The sequence below is a fragment of the Centruroides vittatus genome, unplaced genomic scaffold, assembly GCF_030686945.1.
Source record: "Centruroides vittatus isolate TY-2023 unplaced genomic scaffold, ASM3068694v2 contig_221, whole genome shotgun sequence".
Classification (NCBI taxonomy): Eukaryota; Metazoa; Arthropoda; class Arachnida; order Scorpiones; family Buthidae; genus Centruroides; species Centruroides vittatus.
Window position 1 is genome coordinate 652,836 of NW_027121377.1, and position 20,050 is coordinate 672,885.

The 20,050-nt window shown below is 32.3% G+C and overlaps 1 protein-coding gene and 1 pseudogene across 1 annotated transcript in view; both read right to left on the bottom strand.

The window, feature by feature from the left end:
- Positions 1-20,050, bottom strand: part of RhoGAPp190 (Rho GTPase-activating protein 190) — a 144,701-nt gene that overhangs the window by 66,693 nt on the left and 57,958 nt on the right. Inside the window, 12 exon segments of the mRNA XM_067265321.1 lie at positions 1,453-1,658; positions 3,151-3,322; positions 3,439-3,617; positions 5,461-5,712; positions 6,091-6,264; positions 6,403-6,604; positions 9,128-9,251; positions 9,321-9,435; positions 9,876-10,028; positions 13,514-13,816; positions 13,890-14,099; positions 17,825-18,500. Of these exon segments, the coding sequence (XP_067121422.1) occupies positions 1,453-1,658; positions 3,151-3,322; positions 3,439-3,617; positions 5,461-5,712; positions 6,091-6,264; positions 6,403-6,604; positions 9,128-9,251; positions 9,321-9,435; positions 9,876-10,028; positions 13,514-13,816; positions 13,890-14,099; positions 17,825-18,500 (2,766 nt within the window).
- Positions 11,302-12,348, bottom strand: LOC136970871 (protein GVQW3-like; annotated as a pseudogene).

Genomic DNA, 20,050 nt, shown 5'->3' on the forward strand with positions numbered 1-20,050 from the left:
ATGTTTTTAAATGAAAATTAAAACAGTATTTAACTATCTGACAAGTAAAAATAGAACAACCTCTTATAAACTGGACTAACACTTTTCAAATTAATTGAGTAATGTTATTGTTATTTGAGAATCGAAAACATTGTGCGGAAACACTCGAATAAATCGGATTATTAATATGGGTGTCCGAGAAGTTACCTTGCAGTGAGAAATTTGCAGTTCATTAAGGTTATGTTGGTACTGCACAGGAGACCACTAAGTCATCTGTTTGCTACCAGTTGATCAAACGGTATTGCATACAAGCTACAGGTATCATATGCAATACTGTATGCATAACTTCAATGTCATTACACAATTTCTCAAGACACGGTAACTTTTTTGACATACTGTATTTTTGTCTAACAGAAATTTGAGCTCAGTAAAAATCAAAAATAAAAATTACTTTCAAAATCTTTTACCATCAGACTAATGATACAAAAAAATTAAAAAAAAAGCGTATAACTATTAAAATATGGTCAAATGTTTTTCCAATTTGATTTCTTTTGTATACCAATACAACAAATGGGCAAAAAATTTCATAATATTCTCAAATTCAGCTTTTAGTTTCTTTTCGTTAGACAATTTAATTAAATATTTAAACACTAAACAAACAATGGGGATAAAAAATTACTAAGAAATTCAGCAGAAGGCACGCTGCCGAGTCACCATCTCTTGTTAAATGTAACAATAGATGAATTAAATTTCTTGCAGAATATTCCGAAATTTAAATTTAATTAATTAATTATTATATCTAACAACAGCTGGCAGCCTGGCAATCTTCATCTCATCAAATTGCTCAGTAATAATTTAACCCCAAAGACCCAATAAAGATTTTGGCTATTCATTTGGTATTTGTAATAACTGCAGGGTCAGTCATATTTACTGTATATAAATATTTGAAACAAATAGATAAATAACTGTAAATTACAACACAATTTTGAAAAATTTCAATACTTCAATAGAGTGAAAATTATTTTTCATACAAAGTGTCCTGTGTAAAGAGTTTTTTTGTTATTCAAAATATTTTAAACACAAAATATTCAAGCAACAATTTCAGACTTAAAAATCATAAAAATATATACCACAATTTTTCCTTTATCAATTTTAACTCTAGAGTTATTTATGACAATGCATAAACTTTCTAATAATCCATCCAATTATTATTTATATTCATATATTAAATCTTAGAATATAAAACTTATGATATTAGTGCACATAAATATAATATGTATATCATTTTATCTCTTAAACATTAACAAATTATGGAATAAATATAGTCGAATAATGAAATAAAAGATTAATTCAAAAAATATTTTTTTTTTTTTTTTTTTTTTTTTTTTTTTTTTTTTTTTTTTTTTTTTTACAAATTCAGACTAGACTAAGCATTCAAAAGTTACTTCAAAAGAAACTGCAGTAAATCATTACCCGTGGGAAGGCTCCTTTTGTTTTTGACCCTGCTTGGCTTCACCAGATGTTCTCCATTCTCTTTACTGTACACGCTGGAATACAGGTCGCTGTCGTCGCTCAGACTCAAAGGCCCTCCGTCCAGATAACTGGCCGGAGATGCGGGTTCATCTTCGGGCCGGCTGTTGTCCATCGGGAGTTGTTCGTAGAGACTTTCCGAATCGGCACTGAATAAAAGAATCACGTTTACATTTTTGTTTTCTGGTTTAATATTATAATTAATATTATGCCAAATTGTTAAAAATCACTCAAATCTTTCAATTTCTTCAAAATACAATTTATAACAATAAAATTTCCATCAGTTTTGATTGTTACAACAGCAACAGCCCCTCATATAGTCAATGAAGACATGTGAATGACTGCCATCGATTCAAGGTCAATTTGTTTCTCTGACATGGTGTACAGCTTTGATAACGGCAAGATTATCATTACTGTTTTGTCAAGGGTTAAATGTTATTTGTTTTCTAAATGTAAAGAAAGTTCATCCTATAAAAATTCATAAGCAAATCACTGAAGTGTATAGTGGTCACATTATGAACAAAGCAGGTGTGAAAAAATATTTAATGTTTAATCAAGAAAGATAATGCATGATCACACTCTTCTGCAACCATTCAAGCCATGCTTTGGAAATTTGGCTTGGACATTTTTGACCATCTACCATTCAGTACTGACTTGGCCCCTGGTGACTTTCAGCTCTTTCCCAAGCCAAAAGTGTTTTTGGGTGGCAAATATTTAGGAATAGATAACAAGGTGAAAGAAGCTGTCTGTAACTGGCTGACAAAACTGACGATGAAAGTCTATGGACAAAAGAATCTACAAACTAGTGCCATGCTATGACAAGTGCTTACACTGTAATGGCAACTATGTAGAAAAATAATCTTGTAGTAATTACTTAATAAAACTTCTTCCCATGTTTACTGTTTTTTTTTCTTTTTATAATCAAACATTCTATATTTTCCAAACATCATTCATAGTTTTTGGAGTCTCAACATATTTGTTATCTTCTGACAAACCTATTTAAAATTTTGAAAACATTTCCATTAAATTTTTTAGTTGTTTTACCGAATTCTCTTTATTTGATTGCCTATTAAGGCTGTGTTTACGCTTCCAGTGATGACAACAAAACCCATTTGTCTGTCTGTAAAATATTCACATTAGACATTATCATTGTATTTTCATTTTAGTCATTCATCATTCAAAAGTTAGCCAAGATTCCACAGTAATCATCATTGTCATAATGATATTGACCAATCAACATAAATTTCACAAGTTTCTCTTAAAACAAGATGGAGGAATGGCTAATCTTGTGTCAAAGAAAGGCCTTGGCTCTATAACATGTCTGGAAACATGAAAAAATTAACATTAAATTCAACATATCCATTTTTAAAACAGGGCAGAGTCTGATCTAAAAGTGCAGAAATCCACAGAATAATGCTAAACCGAACTTAAACTGTGCATGCTCTAACATGAAAACTTTGCAATAAACAAATATGACAAATGACACACCACAATTATCATTTATGATCCATGGTCCTCATTGTCTGCAGCATAAATGCAGCTTAAGTCATCCAAATTAGAAGGAAAATTTAATAAATCTTAAGTAAAATAAATATAACCAATCAAATTTAGATAGTTTATTACTCGAAACACTACACTTACCCATCTTCCAACGATCCACTACGTATATGGTAAGATTCTTGGCGAGAAGGAACTGGAGGCGGTATGGGTGTTCGACCATCAATCGGATAATCTAAATCTTCCATGTGGAATGCCTTTTCTATCTGAGGTTTCTTTTCCCAGACTTCTTTAAAAAACGGTGTATAAAATGCAGCTAGAAAAAAAAAAACATAATTTAATACTTGGTTTTCATTTGTCAATTTTAATAAAATCAAAACAAAAAGCTCCCAAATTCTATCAACTAGACAATTTTAATAAAATGACATTTACTATTTTGTTGGCAAGTAGCTGTCGAAGTCATAAAATGGGCTTGTAATTTGTCGGCAACGGCGTTTCCCTCCGTAATGAGCTGATGAGATAATTCGCTCGAGAAAAATGCATTGGCGCTTCCTGTTTCGGTCACGGCCAAAATTTGTATTGGAATGTTAGGAATATTCATAGAGAAAGCACTGAAAATATAGAAAAGTAGAATTACAACAAAACTACAGTAAAAAAAATTAAAAAGCTATGTCAATTTTAATTAAGAAACTTTTCCAACATTCAAGTTTTGTCCCCATTGCAGAGTGTAAGAAATTTCCATGCTGTTGATAAACTCGTTCCATCCTTATGGGTAACTAGCTGTTATCCGCAACTTTGCCCACACAGATTTTGCAAGCAAACCCCATTTACATTCAATATTTCAACAACCATAGTAATTGTTATATAACACCTACCGCTGAGAATGATGAGAATTGTTGAGAATCATATGAACTGTTTTCAATTTGATCAATTTTCTGGAACGTTTACAATCGTTCTATAATCGAACCAATATCCAATAACAAATTCGAATTTAAAATGTTTCGAACATTTGGACAAAAAATCAAAATATATAAAAATATTTATAACAATGTCTGAAATGTTATCAATTTAATACACCTAAGTACTCAATGAAGATTAAACATAGTTGAAAACAAAAAAATCGCATCTAAAATAGTACAGTAGAAGCTGTTCTTCAGGTTAAGCCTCAATGCTCTCCCCCCAGGGAAATTTTGAGAAATCCCTTCTTAGTGTGTGTTTTCATGACGTACCCTAACTGTGTACCAAATTTCACATCTTTAGTTCAGTGGTTTGCCGAGTGATGATGAATTAATCAGTCAATCAGTCAGTCAGGACAAGTAATTTTATATATTTAGATAAGTGTGTTCTTAATAGTATTTTTGTATATGGCTCTTTTTTCTAGCATTTTACCAGTGTGTTGGTTTCTGGAGGATTTAATGAGTTTTGCCCGTGAAATGTGATACACTATCTGAAATTGTTGGCATAATAGCCAGCGTCATGGTGCATTTGCGTTTACGTACATTGTTGTGGTATATTTATTGTTATATAACCAACGAATCCAGGGTTTATTATTGCTGCTTATATTTTTTTGTGTGTACTATTATGTATATATTATGTATTATATATTTTTGTATGCTTTACTATTATTATTTATTTATGTTATTGCAATTGTACGTCACTGATCCATATTTGGAACACTGTTGAATTTAAATTTTAAAAACTATTCCTTTATAAGTTCATTCCTGATGATGGCAGCATAGATAGCCAAAAACATTAGAAAATTAAAAATTTTTCTGGAATAGGCTGAAACTTTTTATTTTTACATTTATTCCAGTTAAGAAATTTTATTGTTAATTGTTGAAGTGTAGGAAACATCAATAAAAATGTCATTACAGTTGACACAAACATATCTTAACACGCATATTAAAGAATACAGAATACTTCAATACTTTTTTAACTCTTTCCATCCTGTGGGTACTAAGAGGGCCTTATTTAGCAAGCCCATTATTAGTTTGGTCAGACCCAAAGTGGGGCAAGAGGATGGCAAGAAACAGGGACCAACTACTATGAAAAGTTCTTGGGGGTTTTTTGATCCATCCAGATTTGCAATAGTAGGCTGCCGCCTTAATTGTTTGGCTATCCGGCTGTCCAATATTTTGATACTTGTGAATGCCAAGAACAAAGAAGAAAATAAAAGATTGATTCTTGATAATTGTTTCTGTATTTCAAACATTACTATGCTTTTTTTTCAGAGCCACATTTGAATTAAATTGTATTGAGTAGTTTGTGATAAAACAAAACTGATAAATAAAGTTGCTAAAGTTTCATTGTTTCAAACAAATTCAAGAATGTTCAACCCAGAACTCATTTCTAAAAAGAATTAAACTTTTAAGTTGACATTCCAGTTTACATCTCCCAAAATATTGCAGAATCTGCAAACAAATGTAACATTACAGTTTTTACAAAGAGACATACCTTAAAGTAGAAAGCGAAGCTTTTCTTTTTGTAGAATAAACAAGAATAAATCCATGAACTAATTCGTCTCTGTATGCGTTGGCTCCGTGGTAGGATGTCACGCGGACTTCCACGCTCCTTTTTGAGTCACCCAAATACGTTTCTAGAGTTATAGTGTGTGGTGAAGTAACAAAGCAGCATTGATGACTAAGAAGAGGACCTAATACGTGCTCTACGGTATATGGATCACCACACAACATACACATTATAATCCTAAATAATAATTAGAAAAAGAAAGCAAATTGTGATTATGAAAATTAAGCCCAAAAAGTCTGCTTATACATAATTATATTTAATTAAAATACAGTAAAACATCATCACTACAGTAAAAATTTTTATTAGAATATGATAAACGGTGATTCACAATTGCTAGAGAATTACAAAATAATCCATTGAAAATCTACAAATACAGAACTAAAAAGCATGAGGCTCCAATTTACTAAATTCTGTATTTTTAATACTGTACATATCGATATGACCTCAAGAATGCAGCATTTACATTCAGACATAGTTTAAAAACTAATGTTTTACCATATTAGAGTAACTGTTTAATACATATTCAAATATATACATTTAGTAAATAAACATTACCTAATATCTGGATTGATGGGTTGTTCTGGAAGAGTATGATATATCTGAAGTAAGCTTGCACGTCTCTGTATACTTTGCATCAATGACTGTAGAGCTTGACTGAGATTTGTTTCATCAAACTGCTGATCTGACGATGAATCGTTTGAGCTTACGTCGATGAAAGGACATTGAAGGCTGTAAAGAAATTGTATAAATGTATAGAATTATATTTAACATTAATTTCTATAGACATAAATAAAATAGAGTTAACATTTACTGCTTCTCAAGAATCAATTAAACTAAAAATAGGAAAATACAAGTGCAGATGCTCACCTTTTGGCTCTGTTCTGTCCTTCTTCTCGAAGAAACATCAGATCTTTTTCATTGATGCTAGCATCAGCAGCGAATAGAATGACGATGGGAAGACCGTGAAATGGCAATCGATCTTCCTGTTCTAAGTTGGACAACAGAGTCTTTTCTAAACTATCTCTGATGTATTCCAGAGTTTGCGGATTAGAATATACACAGAAACACCCTACAAGACAAATGTCTACAAATGTAAAATTAAGAAATAAACGACTGCAATTACCATTAGAGTCGTATAATCAATATTAATTTGAATATCAAATAAACAGAATATCAAATAAATTTTATTTTAAGACAAAAATTTAGAATTTCTAATCGTAAATGAATAATAATTTATTATTAAAATATCAAAAAAAAAGAAAATATTTAATATGGCTTTCTAGTAGCACTCTTTCACATATTTTTGCTAGATTTCATGTAAAAATTAGTACACAGCAATGCCATATGCCGTTATCCGAATCTAATGCATTCCTAAAAACAATTCAAATATAGGTACATTGCCGAATTTCCCACAACCAAAGATCCGACACTTCCTTTATACAGAAAAAATCACAAGAGAAAACTTGAAATTTCCGATTAAAAACAAACATTTTTGGCTACCTTCAGTGGCCTGTGTCAGGTTAAGCAGAATCTACATTGAACATCTATGGCAGGTTTGATATAGAGTCTGCTAAACCTGATGCAGGCCACTGAAGGTAGCCAAAAAGATTCGTTTTTAATCAGTGAATGCTGGAAAGTGAGAGGAAGGTGTGAATTTTAGTATCTAGTTTATACATGTAGGAGGTATAATTAGTGGGTTAGAGGTGTGGTGATAAACTATTATTATATGTGATCACATTCAATCTGGCAAGGCCTTGGAACCACGAGAGATGGAAATTTGGCAGCGTACCTGCATTAGAAATTTATATCATTATTTCTTATGGTATATTATGTATCAGACTGAAGAGGGGTGAAAGCCCAAAACATGACTCTGTAAATATCACGGATTAAATAGATGAATTTGCCAAGTGTCTATAAATTCACCAAGTTGTGACACCAAACAAAACAAAAATTAAATTGTTTCCCTATCTGTCCAAATACCAAATATCTCTGATCAACTGTCCCAAATAACACAAACACTGAAATAAACTTTACCCATCAATCCATAATATTAAACATTATAAACCTTAATAAATGCTTAATAAGGTCATTACAGGACATTCTGTAAGACATAACATAATGATTAAGTTTGTGTATTACTGTATATTACTATATTACCTATCTGGAATTTTGAAGACCCCCATAACAGGGTAAAATTTAAAAGTGAAAAAATTTCAAAGCTATTTCTCAAAACAATGCAAAAAATTGACCATTTTCCCCTTTACTAGAGACAACAAAAAGCTCATAGAATGTGAGAAACATCACTGCAATGGCTACTTCTGGAACACAACCAGTTACATTATGTGCTCCGCTAAGCATATTGCCCAATCAACCAGACATGCTAATTTTAGGGGTTGTATCTCACCAAAGGTCATACATACATAGACGGTTCCTTTGACATTTTACTCCCAAGGGTCTAAGGCTCCGATAAGGTCATGACCCCCCTTCAGACTTGCAATTTTACCCAACAACTTATTTTGTTAGCACATTTTACAAAATGTCTCAATAAAATTCCTTCTTACCATCCTGCCATTCTTTCCTTTTTTTCTACAGAAAATGAAGATCACAAAAGGGAAAAAAACCAAGGCAAACAATATAAAAAGCTATTTACCATTTCGTATGCTAACTCGAGCAATTTTCTACCTTAGTAGGCACTAGTGTTGTGTTGTGTTCCAAAGACACTTGGCAAGTTTTCCATCAAATACCTTTATTCAGTTTAGTCGACTAAACTGAATAAAGATATTTGATGAAAAACTTGCCAAGTGTCTTTGGAACACAACACAACACTAGTGTTTACTAAGCCTAAATTACAGAACAAGAAACAGTTTCATCAAAGAAATTTTCTACCATTTACCGGTGACTTAAACACAATCTCTTATATTAATGAATCTTGTTTTCAATTTGTAACAAAAATGTCTCCAAAAATACTTCAACAAATCTAATTTTTTCACCCTCATTTTTTTAGCAATGCCATTAAACAGTTAAATATTGTTTTGTAAAACATTTCTCCCATTTTTATAGTTTCCATTTAATCAAATTCATTTAGTTACACAATTTTCTCTATATTTTTTTGTGTTGTGCCAAAAAAATTAATTAATTAATCATTTATAACTTAAAGAAATTCTCACTAACTAAAGAAATTGTTACGTCATAAGAAAATTAATTGTTCCAGACAATTTTTCTTGTTTATTCTAAAAATAGATTTCTTTTTATTCTCTAATTTCCTGTTCCTTAATTCTCTTCCTGTTCCTGAAATTATTTCTTCTTTATAAAAAGCAAATATATTTATGTACTCAGATTGAATTTCTGTCTATTTCTGTTAAAATTTATAACTATTTGAACAAATACTTATTCATTTTTCATAACAAAACTTTTATAGAACTATTATTCTAAATGGCTTATGTATTTTAACTTGTCTTAATTAAATTATATTCTACAGTTTACTGAAATAATTGTTGTAATCTACTTAAAAACATTCTGAGCAGTGCTTAACTTGTTCCGATTCAAAGCAAAAAAATAATAATAAATTTTAACAAACTATAAAGCAACTTACCATGAGGCATAAATTCTAAAGTTCTAAATGAATTGTGAGGCAGTCCGACGTCGCCGTCGATAATTCTAAAATCTAAAGTGTATTGGATTTTATCCATTTCATATATGTCGTCGGTCGTCTGGGCCTGAAATATTACGTTCGTATAGACTCAAATAGGATAAAATTCGATAAATGCTTAAGGGCTAATTTGTACCTTTATGGCGTTCTTTAGTTCTTCGGCCAGACCACCTGATCCCAGTAAAACCAGATTGAGTTGGTTGTTCTCAGTCTCCAGCAACCACTGACTATTTTTCGACCACGACGAAGGCCTAAAAATGATTGCACACATTTTCATTTCTTTTTGTAACTTCACATATAACTTTAAAAGTTTTTAAATTTCAACACAAATTTAAATTATCATTGTATAATTTTACAAATACTCTAACAGATCATTTAAATTTAATTATGTACACATTACAATTTATGCTGGGAGATTAAACAGAACATTTACTCAAAGGAGTATACTTGGCACTTTCATTATCATTCCACTGCATGTTGTGATAAAAATTTAATTCTAGAACATTTATTTACTACAGGTTCCAACAGTAACGACAACAACTGTTTGCTAACTTCACTGAGTCTACGTTGTGTGGGTAAACTTTTTATCTAATCTTCCTGTATAAATCAACAATTTCCAATTTCGATTTTTGCCTTTCTTAGCGATCTGGAATTGTGCCAATAAATCAATAGGATTTTATTGCAGACGTACCTATGAACTTTCTGTGCAATGACTTTTTCGATCAGAGAATCCATGCACTTCGGAAAAGCCGGGCAATGTTCCCTGATTGGACCATGAACGAATCCCAGATGTCGAAGCAGCATCAGCATTCGTTCCTGATCCAATCTGTCTAAGGCCTTATACCTAAAAATAGAAAAAAAAAGACATTGTTATCGAATAAAGTGTGGCTTAATTCTTATTCTTAATATTCTTAAAATATTCAATATAAACAGGAATAATAATCATCAATACAGTTTAATATAATGAATTTATTACAAAATGTTACATTAAATGTTACACATTTTTTACTTTACATGCTAAATGTAATTAAAGTAACGATTTTCACATATTTCTTACCATACTTTGAAGTGGTGTGAGATCCACACAAAATCGTAAATAACGGTTAACAGTAATTTTAATGTTCAAGAAACCATTTGAAGAGTACAATACAATGTAATTACCGAAAACTCTCAAAAAAGAATGCCTAATAAAGAGCTGCATCATCTATTCACAGTATTTTAACTATATGTAATATATTGGATTAAGGACTAATTCATGAATGTTTTATGTTGTTTAAAAGAGAATTTTTTGCTCTACAAGATAGTGTTTTGGTTTTTTAATTTTATTGATTTTTGTGTACTTTCATATCATTAAAATGATATGTCAAGTAGACAAAACAGTATTTTCAACACCATTTGCTTTTTATCAAAGTGTTATGGCCACCAAAGTGCCCAGGAGATTTGTGCTGTGTATGGAGAAGGAGCAATGCCTCAAAGTACCACCATCATTGGTTTAAGCACTTCAAAAATGAAAATCCAATTTGACCCCAAGGATGGATCACACACCAATCGACCAATTGAGATCAATGAAGAGTGATCAAATCAACTTCATGAAAATCTACATCAAACGACCAGAGAATTGGCGGGGCAGATAGACTGTAATCAAAAAACTAATGAACCACCTCCACTCAATGGTCAAGGTTCAGAAACTCAGCACTTGGGTGCCACACATTTGAGTGAAAACACCAAAAATCAACATTCCACAATCACCAAAGTCATAAACAATGACGGCAAGTATATTATTGATTAATGTGTTGTAGTTTTTTTGTTTAAAATAATTTGAAGAAAGAAAAAAAACATGCTCATAAATTATTCCTCAACCAAATAGTTATCACTGTTACTTTACTGGTACTTTATGACAGAGTAATTAGGTAAACAATCATTTAACTTCTTTGACTTTATGAGTGTATCCCAAGCTTTCAGTTGCCCATTTGAGGTTAAGTTACAAGTCACAATTACAATCTCTGTGTATATTACACTATATAATAGTCAGAGACTGACAAAATAACACATCACTCAATAAGTCTCTGGTCTAACTAAGAAAAACATTTTTTTTTTTCTTTTTTTGAAATTTGACTTTATTCATCAACATACTCTCCTTCAAGAGTGATACATTCATTCGAATGCTCCTTTAACTTTTCGATGCCTTTTTTGTAGAACAATTTGTCTTTGCTCTCAAAATAGGCGTCAGTTTTGGCAATCACTTCTTCATTTGAGCCAAATTTCTTTCCCTGGAGCATCTTTTTAATGTCTGAAAAAGCCAGTAGTCACTGGGGACCAGATCTGGAGAGTACAGTGGGTGAGAAAGCAATTCGAAGTGTAATTCATTCAAATTAACCATCGTTTTCATCGACTTGTGACAAGGGGCATTGTCTTGGTGGAACAGAACTTTTTCTTTTGCATGTGAGGGTGTTTTTTCTTGATTTCTACACTCAATTGATTCAATAGTGCCATGTAATAATCGCTATTGATAGTTTTACCTTTCTCAAGATAGTTGATGAACAAAATACCATGCGCATCCGAAAATATGGATGCCATAACCTTGCCACCTGACTTTTGAGCTTTGGTTGCTTTGGGCGACTTTCACCGACTGCTTCCACTCACAGCTGACGATCTTTTTGATTCAGGTGTGTACTAATGGATCCATGTTTCATCCATTGTCACAAACTGATGCAAGAAATCCTTTTAATCTCGCTCGAACAGCTCCAAACAGTGCTCTGAATCATCGACGCGTTGTTGTGTTTGGTCCGGTGTGAGCAAACGCAGCACCCACTTTGAAAGCAACTTACGAATGCTCAAATTTTCTTGTAAAATTTGTAAACACACTACCTTCTAATATCTTTAAGGTGTCAGCTATCTCATGCAACTTCACTTTACTGTCTTCCAAAACTATTTTGTGGACTTTTTTTGTTTTCCGGAATAACTGCCGATTTTGGGCGACCAGAGCATTCAGCATCATCAGTGTTTGTACAACTGTGTTTAAATTCAGCATATCAGTCAATAATAGTTGATTTCTCTGGTGCAGAGTCTCCATAATGCATACCAAGCCATTGTTTGGCTTCAACAGTATTTTTCCCCATCAATAAACAATGTTTAAACAACACACAAAATTCATTTTTATCCATTGTTTTGAAAATTACAAAACTGGGGTCGCTAAAACCACTGAACTTGTAAACTAATTGTCAGAATGTCTTGAAATTTTGATACATATCGTTTAAAGGTTGGTACTATCCAGAAATCATATGGGTCTGTCAACAGTGTTGCCATATATGTGTCAGACCGGAGACTTATGGAGTGATGTGTAAGTAGTATGTTACAAGTTTTATAAAAAAAAAATTGTATAAATACATAGGAGCTGCGATAAGGATCTAGAAGAGTCAAGTGCAGCATGTGAGCCACAGTTTGGCCACCAGTGGTATATACAAAGCATCCAAACACAACCATGAAATTAAAAAACTGAAATTATGGCATTACAAAACAGCATCCCTAAAGTAGTAGTCATATGTTAGATGAATGAGTGAGCAATTTCAGTTGATATTTACAAATAATACTGAATATAAAAAGAATAGATTGAAAATATAAAATGCTATCATTTTAAATTACTGCTGCTCTTTGAGAGACATTGCCATTTTATATTGGTTATACCAAAATTACAGCATAGTATATGTGGATATCAAGCCTGACTTTGCCATTTGTATATGTCAAGGCTTCCCTACTATATTTTGTACACATCTGCTAAAATAAAAAGTGGTTTTTTACAGTATTTTAAGGCTACTTACCCAACTAGTCTTGAATAAAATGCAATCGTATATACACGTAAACTTACAATTTACTGTAAAAACTAAAATAATATACTATATTTATATAAGATTACATTTTTATATTGTCTTGTACAAATCTACACTAAATTCTTATGTGACTGATGTTCTAAACACTTCAGGATACATACAAAATAATCTGAAATATTCATGTTTTTTAGGTTTTTAGAAGGAACATTAAAGGAACATCAAAGGAACATTGTGCCAAACAGTCTCCACTACACTAGTAAAATAAACTTTACACAAAGTCTACATTATTAATTTGAAGGAGAAGTCATTAATATGCCTTTTACAGATGGCCAAATTGTCAAGACAGTTAAGGGTCAGTCTGCTGTTCTCGGGATCCAAGATCAAATCTAACCACAGGAATTTTTTATGAACCCATCCCCCACCATCCTGTCTCCCCCACTCTGCGCATGACCAAAGTTATAATGAATATAAATAAAAGTATAATTCATTACCGTAAACTTACCTTAAATCTTCTTGTAAAGTACTAGTGATCTTGTTGATATCTTCTTGAGTAATGACACTCCCTGGACCTACACCGGTAAAATGATAAAACAATTCTGCATGTTCTAACAACAGTTCTTGAAAGTTCTGTTTAGCGCGTTCAGTTATCTCTCTTTGATGTTCCTCGTAAATCTCTTGAAGATCTTGTTCGGAGAGGGATTCATAACATTCTCTACCCATGAACAGTACCTGAACCTCGGAGAGTAGCTTTCCCGGAGTGACATAACCAGTTTCTTCTAACAACTGTTTAAACTGTTTCCTCATTCTAAAATTAAGTTAAAGAAAAATTATAATTCTATGTACTAATGTTAAAATGAAAAAAAATGAAATAAACCTACTCTTTTCTTCGCTGCTCTGAATCTAATGCCGCCTTATGTTCCTCGAAACAATTCTCCGCTTCTGCAGTGTCTAGAAGATCAAAAGGTATTCGTGTTTCCGAACTATCAACAAGATCACTCTCTTGCCAAGGTTGTTCGTCTGGACTTTCGAGAAAATACTGATTAAAGTCGGGATGCTGACGCAACATGTCTCGAACAGTCTGCCAATCACTGTTATTAAAAAATAAGTCATTTTAATGAATCAATTAAATATTATGATGATGGTAATTTTGATCTATATAAAGCAAATTATAATTCTAATAGATTGATTTCTAGAACCTAAAGTTGACCCCACAAGTTCAGTATTTGCCAAATGCCAAGCAAACATTTGGCACTAATGAGTGGTGTGGATGATTTACTTGTGACTAATATTTGGTATTTGTCGTTTCTCATTCCTTGCTGATATATTATGCCAAATCAAAAAGAACAAATAAGCAATTATTTGGCAATTAACAATACCAAACATGTGGGAGCTGCCTTGAAAGCAAGATAATGTCTTATTACTAAAGTAATCCTCAAATAAAAATATACAAATCATTTCAAAGAAGAAAATATATACATACAAACTTAATTCTTAAAACCTTCATTTATTAATAAATTAGAATGAATGAATAGATTCAAAGAAATGAAAATACTTTAATGCTATGGCACATATATCATATGTGGAATTTCAGCATCAATATCAAATTAAATTAACCAGATAAGGAGCCAGCGTGCCACTCAAGATTTAAACTCCAGTCCAATTATGAGTGTTCACAGAAATATGTTGACACATCTTGCTTCAAATTCATTTGATAAGGTCATTCACGGTATGAGTTCGTATCGTGTTATCAATGGGTATGCTATAAACCACATGGATACCCATGGAAAAATCCCTATAAGACATTAAGTGAGAATTAGTGTAATGCATAGTCTTCTTATACATAGCTCATTGATGAATTATTCTTAGTGGTTAGTTGCCACATTTATCGATTAATGTGATGCTGTCGAAACCTTTCTACTAGTGCCCAAATTTGACACAAAATAGTCAAACCTCGAATCACTGTATGCACCCCCAAAATAATCTTAATAACTTATGATGACCATCTTTGAATTCTGTTATTATGTATAATTGCTTTAGTGATGGGCTTTATTGTATTAAAGCTCTTAATATAATAACAATAACAATAACAATAACAAAATAATCTTAAAACAACTAGCACATGTTTGCATAAAGCCACATCTTAATTCTTTATATTTATTGATATCTAAATACTGTTCTTTCTGTATTTTATGTAAGATTTATATGTAAAATATAAAAGCTTGTTTATACTCCAGTTTCACAGTTTCAGTTTCAGCAGAGTTTATGATGTTCTGACATATTACAAACCAAACTGTGCGGCATCATTACCGAACTATTCCTGCATTTATTAAGTTTAACTAAGCATAACCATTCATTCAGCCAGCACAAAACTTAACATACAAGCAGAACATCATATTCATTACACAACAAAACAATTGAAAGGTAAAAATTTAATCTAGATTATGTCAAATCAAAAAGACAGAAAGTAATAAGCATTGTTGTAAATCCTTTATCACAGAAAATAACTAATATGGAATGTGCTTGTCTCCTGCATGCAAACATGCTGCATAGTTCATGCTGGTTATAACACTGTTTATCAGCTCTGTTCAAAGCAAAGTCTATTCTCAAGCAAGCACATTCTTGGTGGAAACTGACGAAATGTAATTTATCTTCCTAGAGCATCCCACATACATTCTGTGGAATTTTAATGCAGAAAACATGCTGGCAATTCCACACAAATAAATATCTTTGCTGTAGGGAAAGTCACTGATGAATGCAATCCAGCATGTGCAAGCATCAGTGCAACCATTAAGGCTGATTGTATCATACCTACAGACTAGTCTCCTCCTTCAATGCTCATGGAACTGTATCGTTCTCTACTCCGTCCAAATTATAATCTGATTAAAATCATACTGTACCCAGACTTGTCAGTGAACGGAACAACACTGTCCCTTCGTTTGAAGTCCAATGTCGATATTCTTGAAACCATCTTAAATGAGCTTTTCTGTGCAATCTACTTGTAATCTACAAAAAGATTATTTGCCCCTGAAACCTGTTGTAGATTGTTTGCCTAGAAACTTTTAACACCAGAGGTTGTAAATAACTCTGCAGAGAGCTACCTATCAGACATTCTTCTGTTACAGCACACTGTTAGCAAGTCCCATTGACAAGTCTCCAAAGTCCATTCCCAATCAACATTCAACATCTTCCATTCTTTGAAATCTGGAACAAAACCTGGGTATGATACTTTGCAGCACAATGAGAATCCCAGATACATGTATCTGCCTACTTCAAACTTTCCAATGATTTATTTCACATAATCATCTATGTGGCATTATCACTGTTGGTATCAAACACTAAAACAGTAATACAATAGAAACATATCGTACTACTGCAATTAATGAAGCCTGCATAAACTTGTGCTTTTTAACAGAAAATTTAACTATCTTTTGTGTAGTTTTATTATCTGGAAACATTTACATAAATTTTCTTCTGTTTACTTTTTGCTTTATCAACAAATTGGATATTTATTCTTATTTTTCAAACACAAATGTATTAATCCTGGTCTAGTAACAACTGCAAGATCCCAATTCCAATCTATATTAAGTTAATTATGATTAAACGATTCTCTTAAGCAAGTAAATGTCATCAACAATTAAATTAAGAGATCTAATATACATAAACTAATAAAAATAAACTACACCTAAGAATAAAAATATATCTACAGTAAAATCAGTCTGGGCAGATATCTAGGTTGTGCTCTTAGTGCTACTTAGTTGAAACTTCCATGGAAGTTTCAACTAAGTACTAAGTAGTACTAAGTAGTACAGGGTAAGTTCCTGCATCTTTTACATTTAGGCATAATCCTGTTAATTTTTGCCTGAATATTGGTATCTTTTCAACTGTTGCTACACACTTAGGCAATCTGATATTTCAGATTATTCTAGATTGATTTCACAAGACTTTTGTTTCTCTGCACTTGCAAAGCATGCTAGCAATCTTCTGGAATCTTGTCCTTAGCATTCTGTAACAAACAATAAATTAAGGGGTTTTGCTTATATACTAGTCTAGAGTCACGTGTACTAACCAATTCCTTCTTAACACATGTCCAAAACTTAAGGACAGATGACATTTAAATGGATTTGGGATTTTTTGGCACAAGGGTCTAGGTAGGCCAAATAGTGCCATTCTAGCCAGCTGTCTCTCTGTGTACTCTTTTTGGGGGTTTTAATATGTCCTAGAGTTCTTTATATAAGTTTACTGCCTTCAGATATGCCATTGTGTAATAGGTTGAATTTGTCTGGTATCATCTAGTGTATTCCAAAGAGCTTGATCATCTGAAAATATTTGTTGCTGAAGGTAGTGTTCTCTGGCTGGTTTGTTCTTTGAGGGCATGTTTGTAAAAGACATTTGTACCTACATGAATAGACAGAACTGTAGTGATTATTTAGCCCATGCAGAGAAAAGAATGCCTGGATAAGAATATTGCGGTTACACTCAGTTACAAGAAGATGTTCTTGTAACCGACTGTGTTAGCTATCTCGGAGAATTTTACTTTAATGCAATGGGAGTAATCCCTCTTAATCAGTGTTCAGAAAACTGCAATCATGTATATTTTTAATCCGTTCTCTATGTGGTTGCTATTTGACTATAAACCAACCTTAATTTCAAATCTAGTAACAGATTTCATAAAGATTTGTTAAATTAATATTCTTATATTTAATTAAATGAAATACAAATTGTTTTGAAAATTGTCAATTAATAATGAAACTGTGGATTAAAAACTAGAAAATGTAATTAAATTAAATTATTAGAAAAAAAATTCTTAACTTACCCATCCCCTATGCTGTTGAGATTAGGAAGTAATTCACTAAGTACTTCGGGTAATATCCTAATGTACATTTGTATTTTCCTTCCAATGTATTCTTCTTTAAGTTTTTTAACGTGTCTTCTAAACATTTTCAGAGCGGCGTCATGACCAAACAGATTACAATAATGAATGAAGTCTTGATTAGGAGAAAACTTTTTGCTGACCGAATTCCACACGGCCCTGTAATCTGTCACTTGGGAACGTATGAGTTGCTGGTATGCTTCAGTGGCAATATCCAGTTCTTCCTTTCTCATCCTGGCTGCATCCACAAATGGCACTATTTTACTCTTGGTCTTTGTCCGGCTGTCTATCATCTGAGCGAGGACAATGAATGCCAGTTCAACATTGACGTTCTCGTGAGCGGACGTTTCGATTATTACTATGTTGTTTCTGTACTCCCTGCGGTTGACCAGACGTTCCGCTTCTTTAATGTACTGATCGACAGCTTCGTCATTTTTGGTAGTAGCTAGGACGATTGGCTTTTTAGTTTTTATAAGATTATTGAGTATGAGAGATGTGTATTCGGCCTGCTTTTCCACACTACGTCCCTGCACTTCACTCACGTCAAACACACATATGAATCCATCAATATTCAGTTTGCCGTCGGGGATTAATTTTTGTTCATATTCCTTTTCTATTCCTATTTTTAAAAAAGTTTGCCATTAGTATTTAATGTGAGAAATGCAAAACTTAAATTTAAATAATCTAAAACTAAATAACTTGAGTTGTATCAATTACAATTAAATCAAAATATGTAGCATAGACTATGTTACTATTAACAGAAGGAAGAATTCAGGACTAATGAGAAACTGAGCTTGTATATTAACGCTCAATATGCTTCACAATTCATTCATGTTATCAATAAAAATCTTAAATATTCCATCCCGCTATGTTTATGAACTTAATAGAACCAACCACCAATTAATTCCAAGAGCTTTAATACAATAAAGCCCATCATTAAAGCAATTGTACATAATAACAGAATTCAAAGGTGGTCATTCGATGACAAAGTTCTTCATAGCACAAGTTTAAAAATAATTTCGTCTTAATAATAAAGTCTTCAAATTCTATGTGCAATTTCACTGATGATGGATCTTACCACTCAAGAGTACTTGAAATTAACTGGCGGCAAACTGTATTATTTACTCTGTGTTTATAAACATGGAAAAATTCAAACAAAGCAGTACACTGTTGTCAATGATGTAAATTGAAATCAGTTATTACCTGTTTGAATAAGTCCAATTACAAAATGTTACCTTTCCTACCCAATGTCTGTAAGAAATCAAGTCACAAATTTTAAGTAATGAACATAGCGGTCTGCAGAAAAATGAACATGGCAAAGAAATCCTTTTGATGCCTGTGAGGATCTTTACAATCCCAAAAAAGTTTCCCCTTGCTACATATATTTCAACAAAGGTAGATATAATTAAATGTGTTTCAGCCATTCTTATCTTTAAAAAGAAAGCACATATCAAATCAAAGTTAATTCAAATTCCCATACAAAAAATAGTTGCAAATACCAAACTGCAAATATGCAAAATGCACAAATATGGAGCTTCCATTCTACAATAATAGGTGGAACTTCTAATATAGACTGGAAGAATTTCATCCAGTAAATAATAAACATCTTTGGCAAAAGAAAGTTGCTGCCTTGCTTCCAATAATGCTTCTCTCTCTACATTTTGGATAAACTGGTGACAACAATCAGAAGTGTCCCTACATAAAGGCAACTCTCAGGGTCTCATTCTCGCAGAGTCTGGCAAATTTGGTACTATACTTTAACACTTAAATCATCAAATTGGTAATGAATGAAATTTAAATAAGTATCTGTTGCATCTGCATAACGATCATTTTTAAAGTTAACTGATCAAGTACTCTAGTCACTGATGAATCAAGAGAGACTTTCTTTGCTAGTAATTTTGTCCATTGAAAAAGATACTGCTGCAGAACTGAACTTTTACCTCTTTTTACCTCTTTAACTGATGAATTTTTATACTTTATGTTACTGTAATTATGTTAATTATTATCCGAGAGGTACGTGACCTACAACAATCGACAGAATAACCATCCAGATTTTGTCTCCCATTTGCATTTAAATGTCTTGTCATCTATCACCTCCAGAAAGTATTTTAAATGAAAATGGTGACTCTACACCAGAGAAGGTGTCTTGTGTTCTTCAGTTTGCAAAAT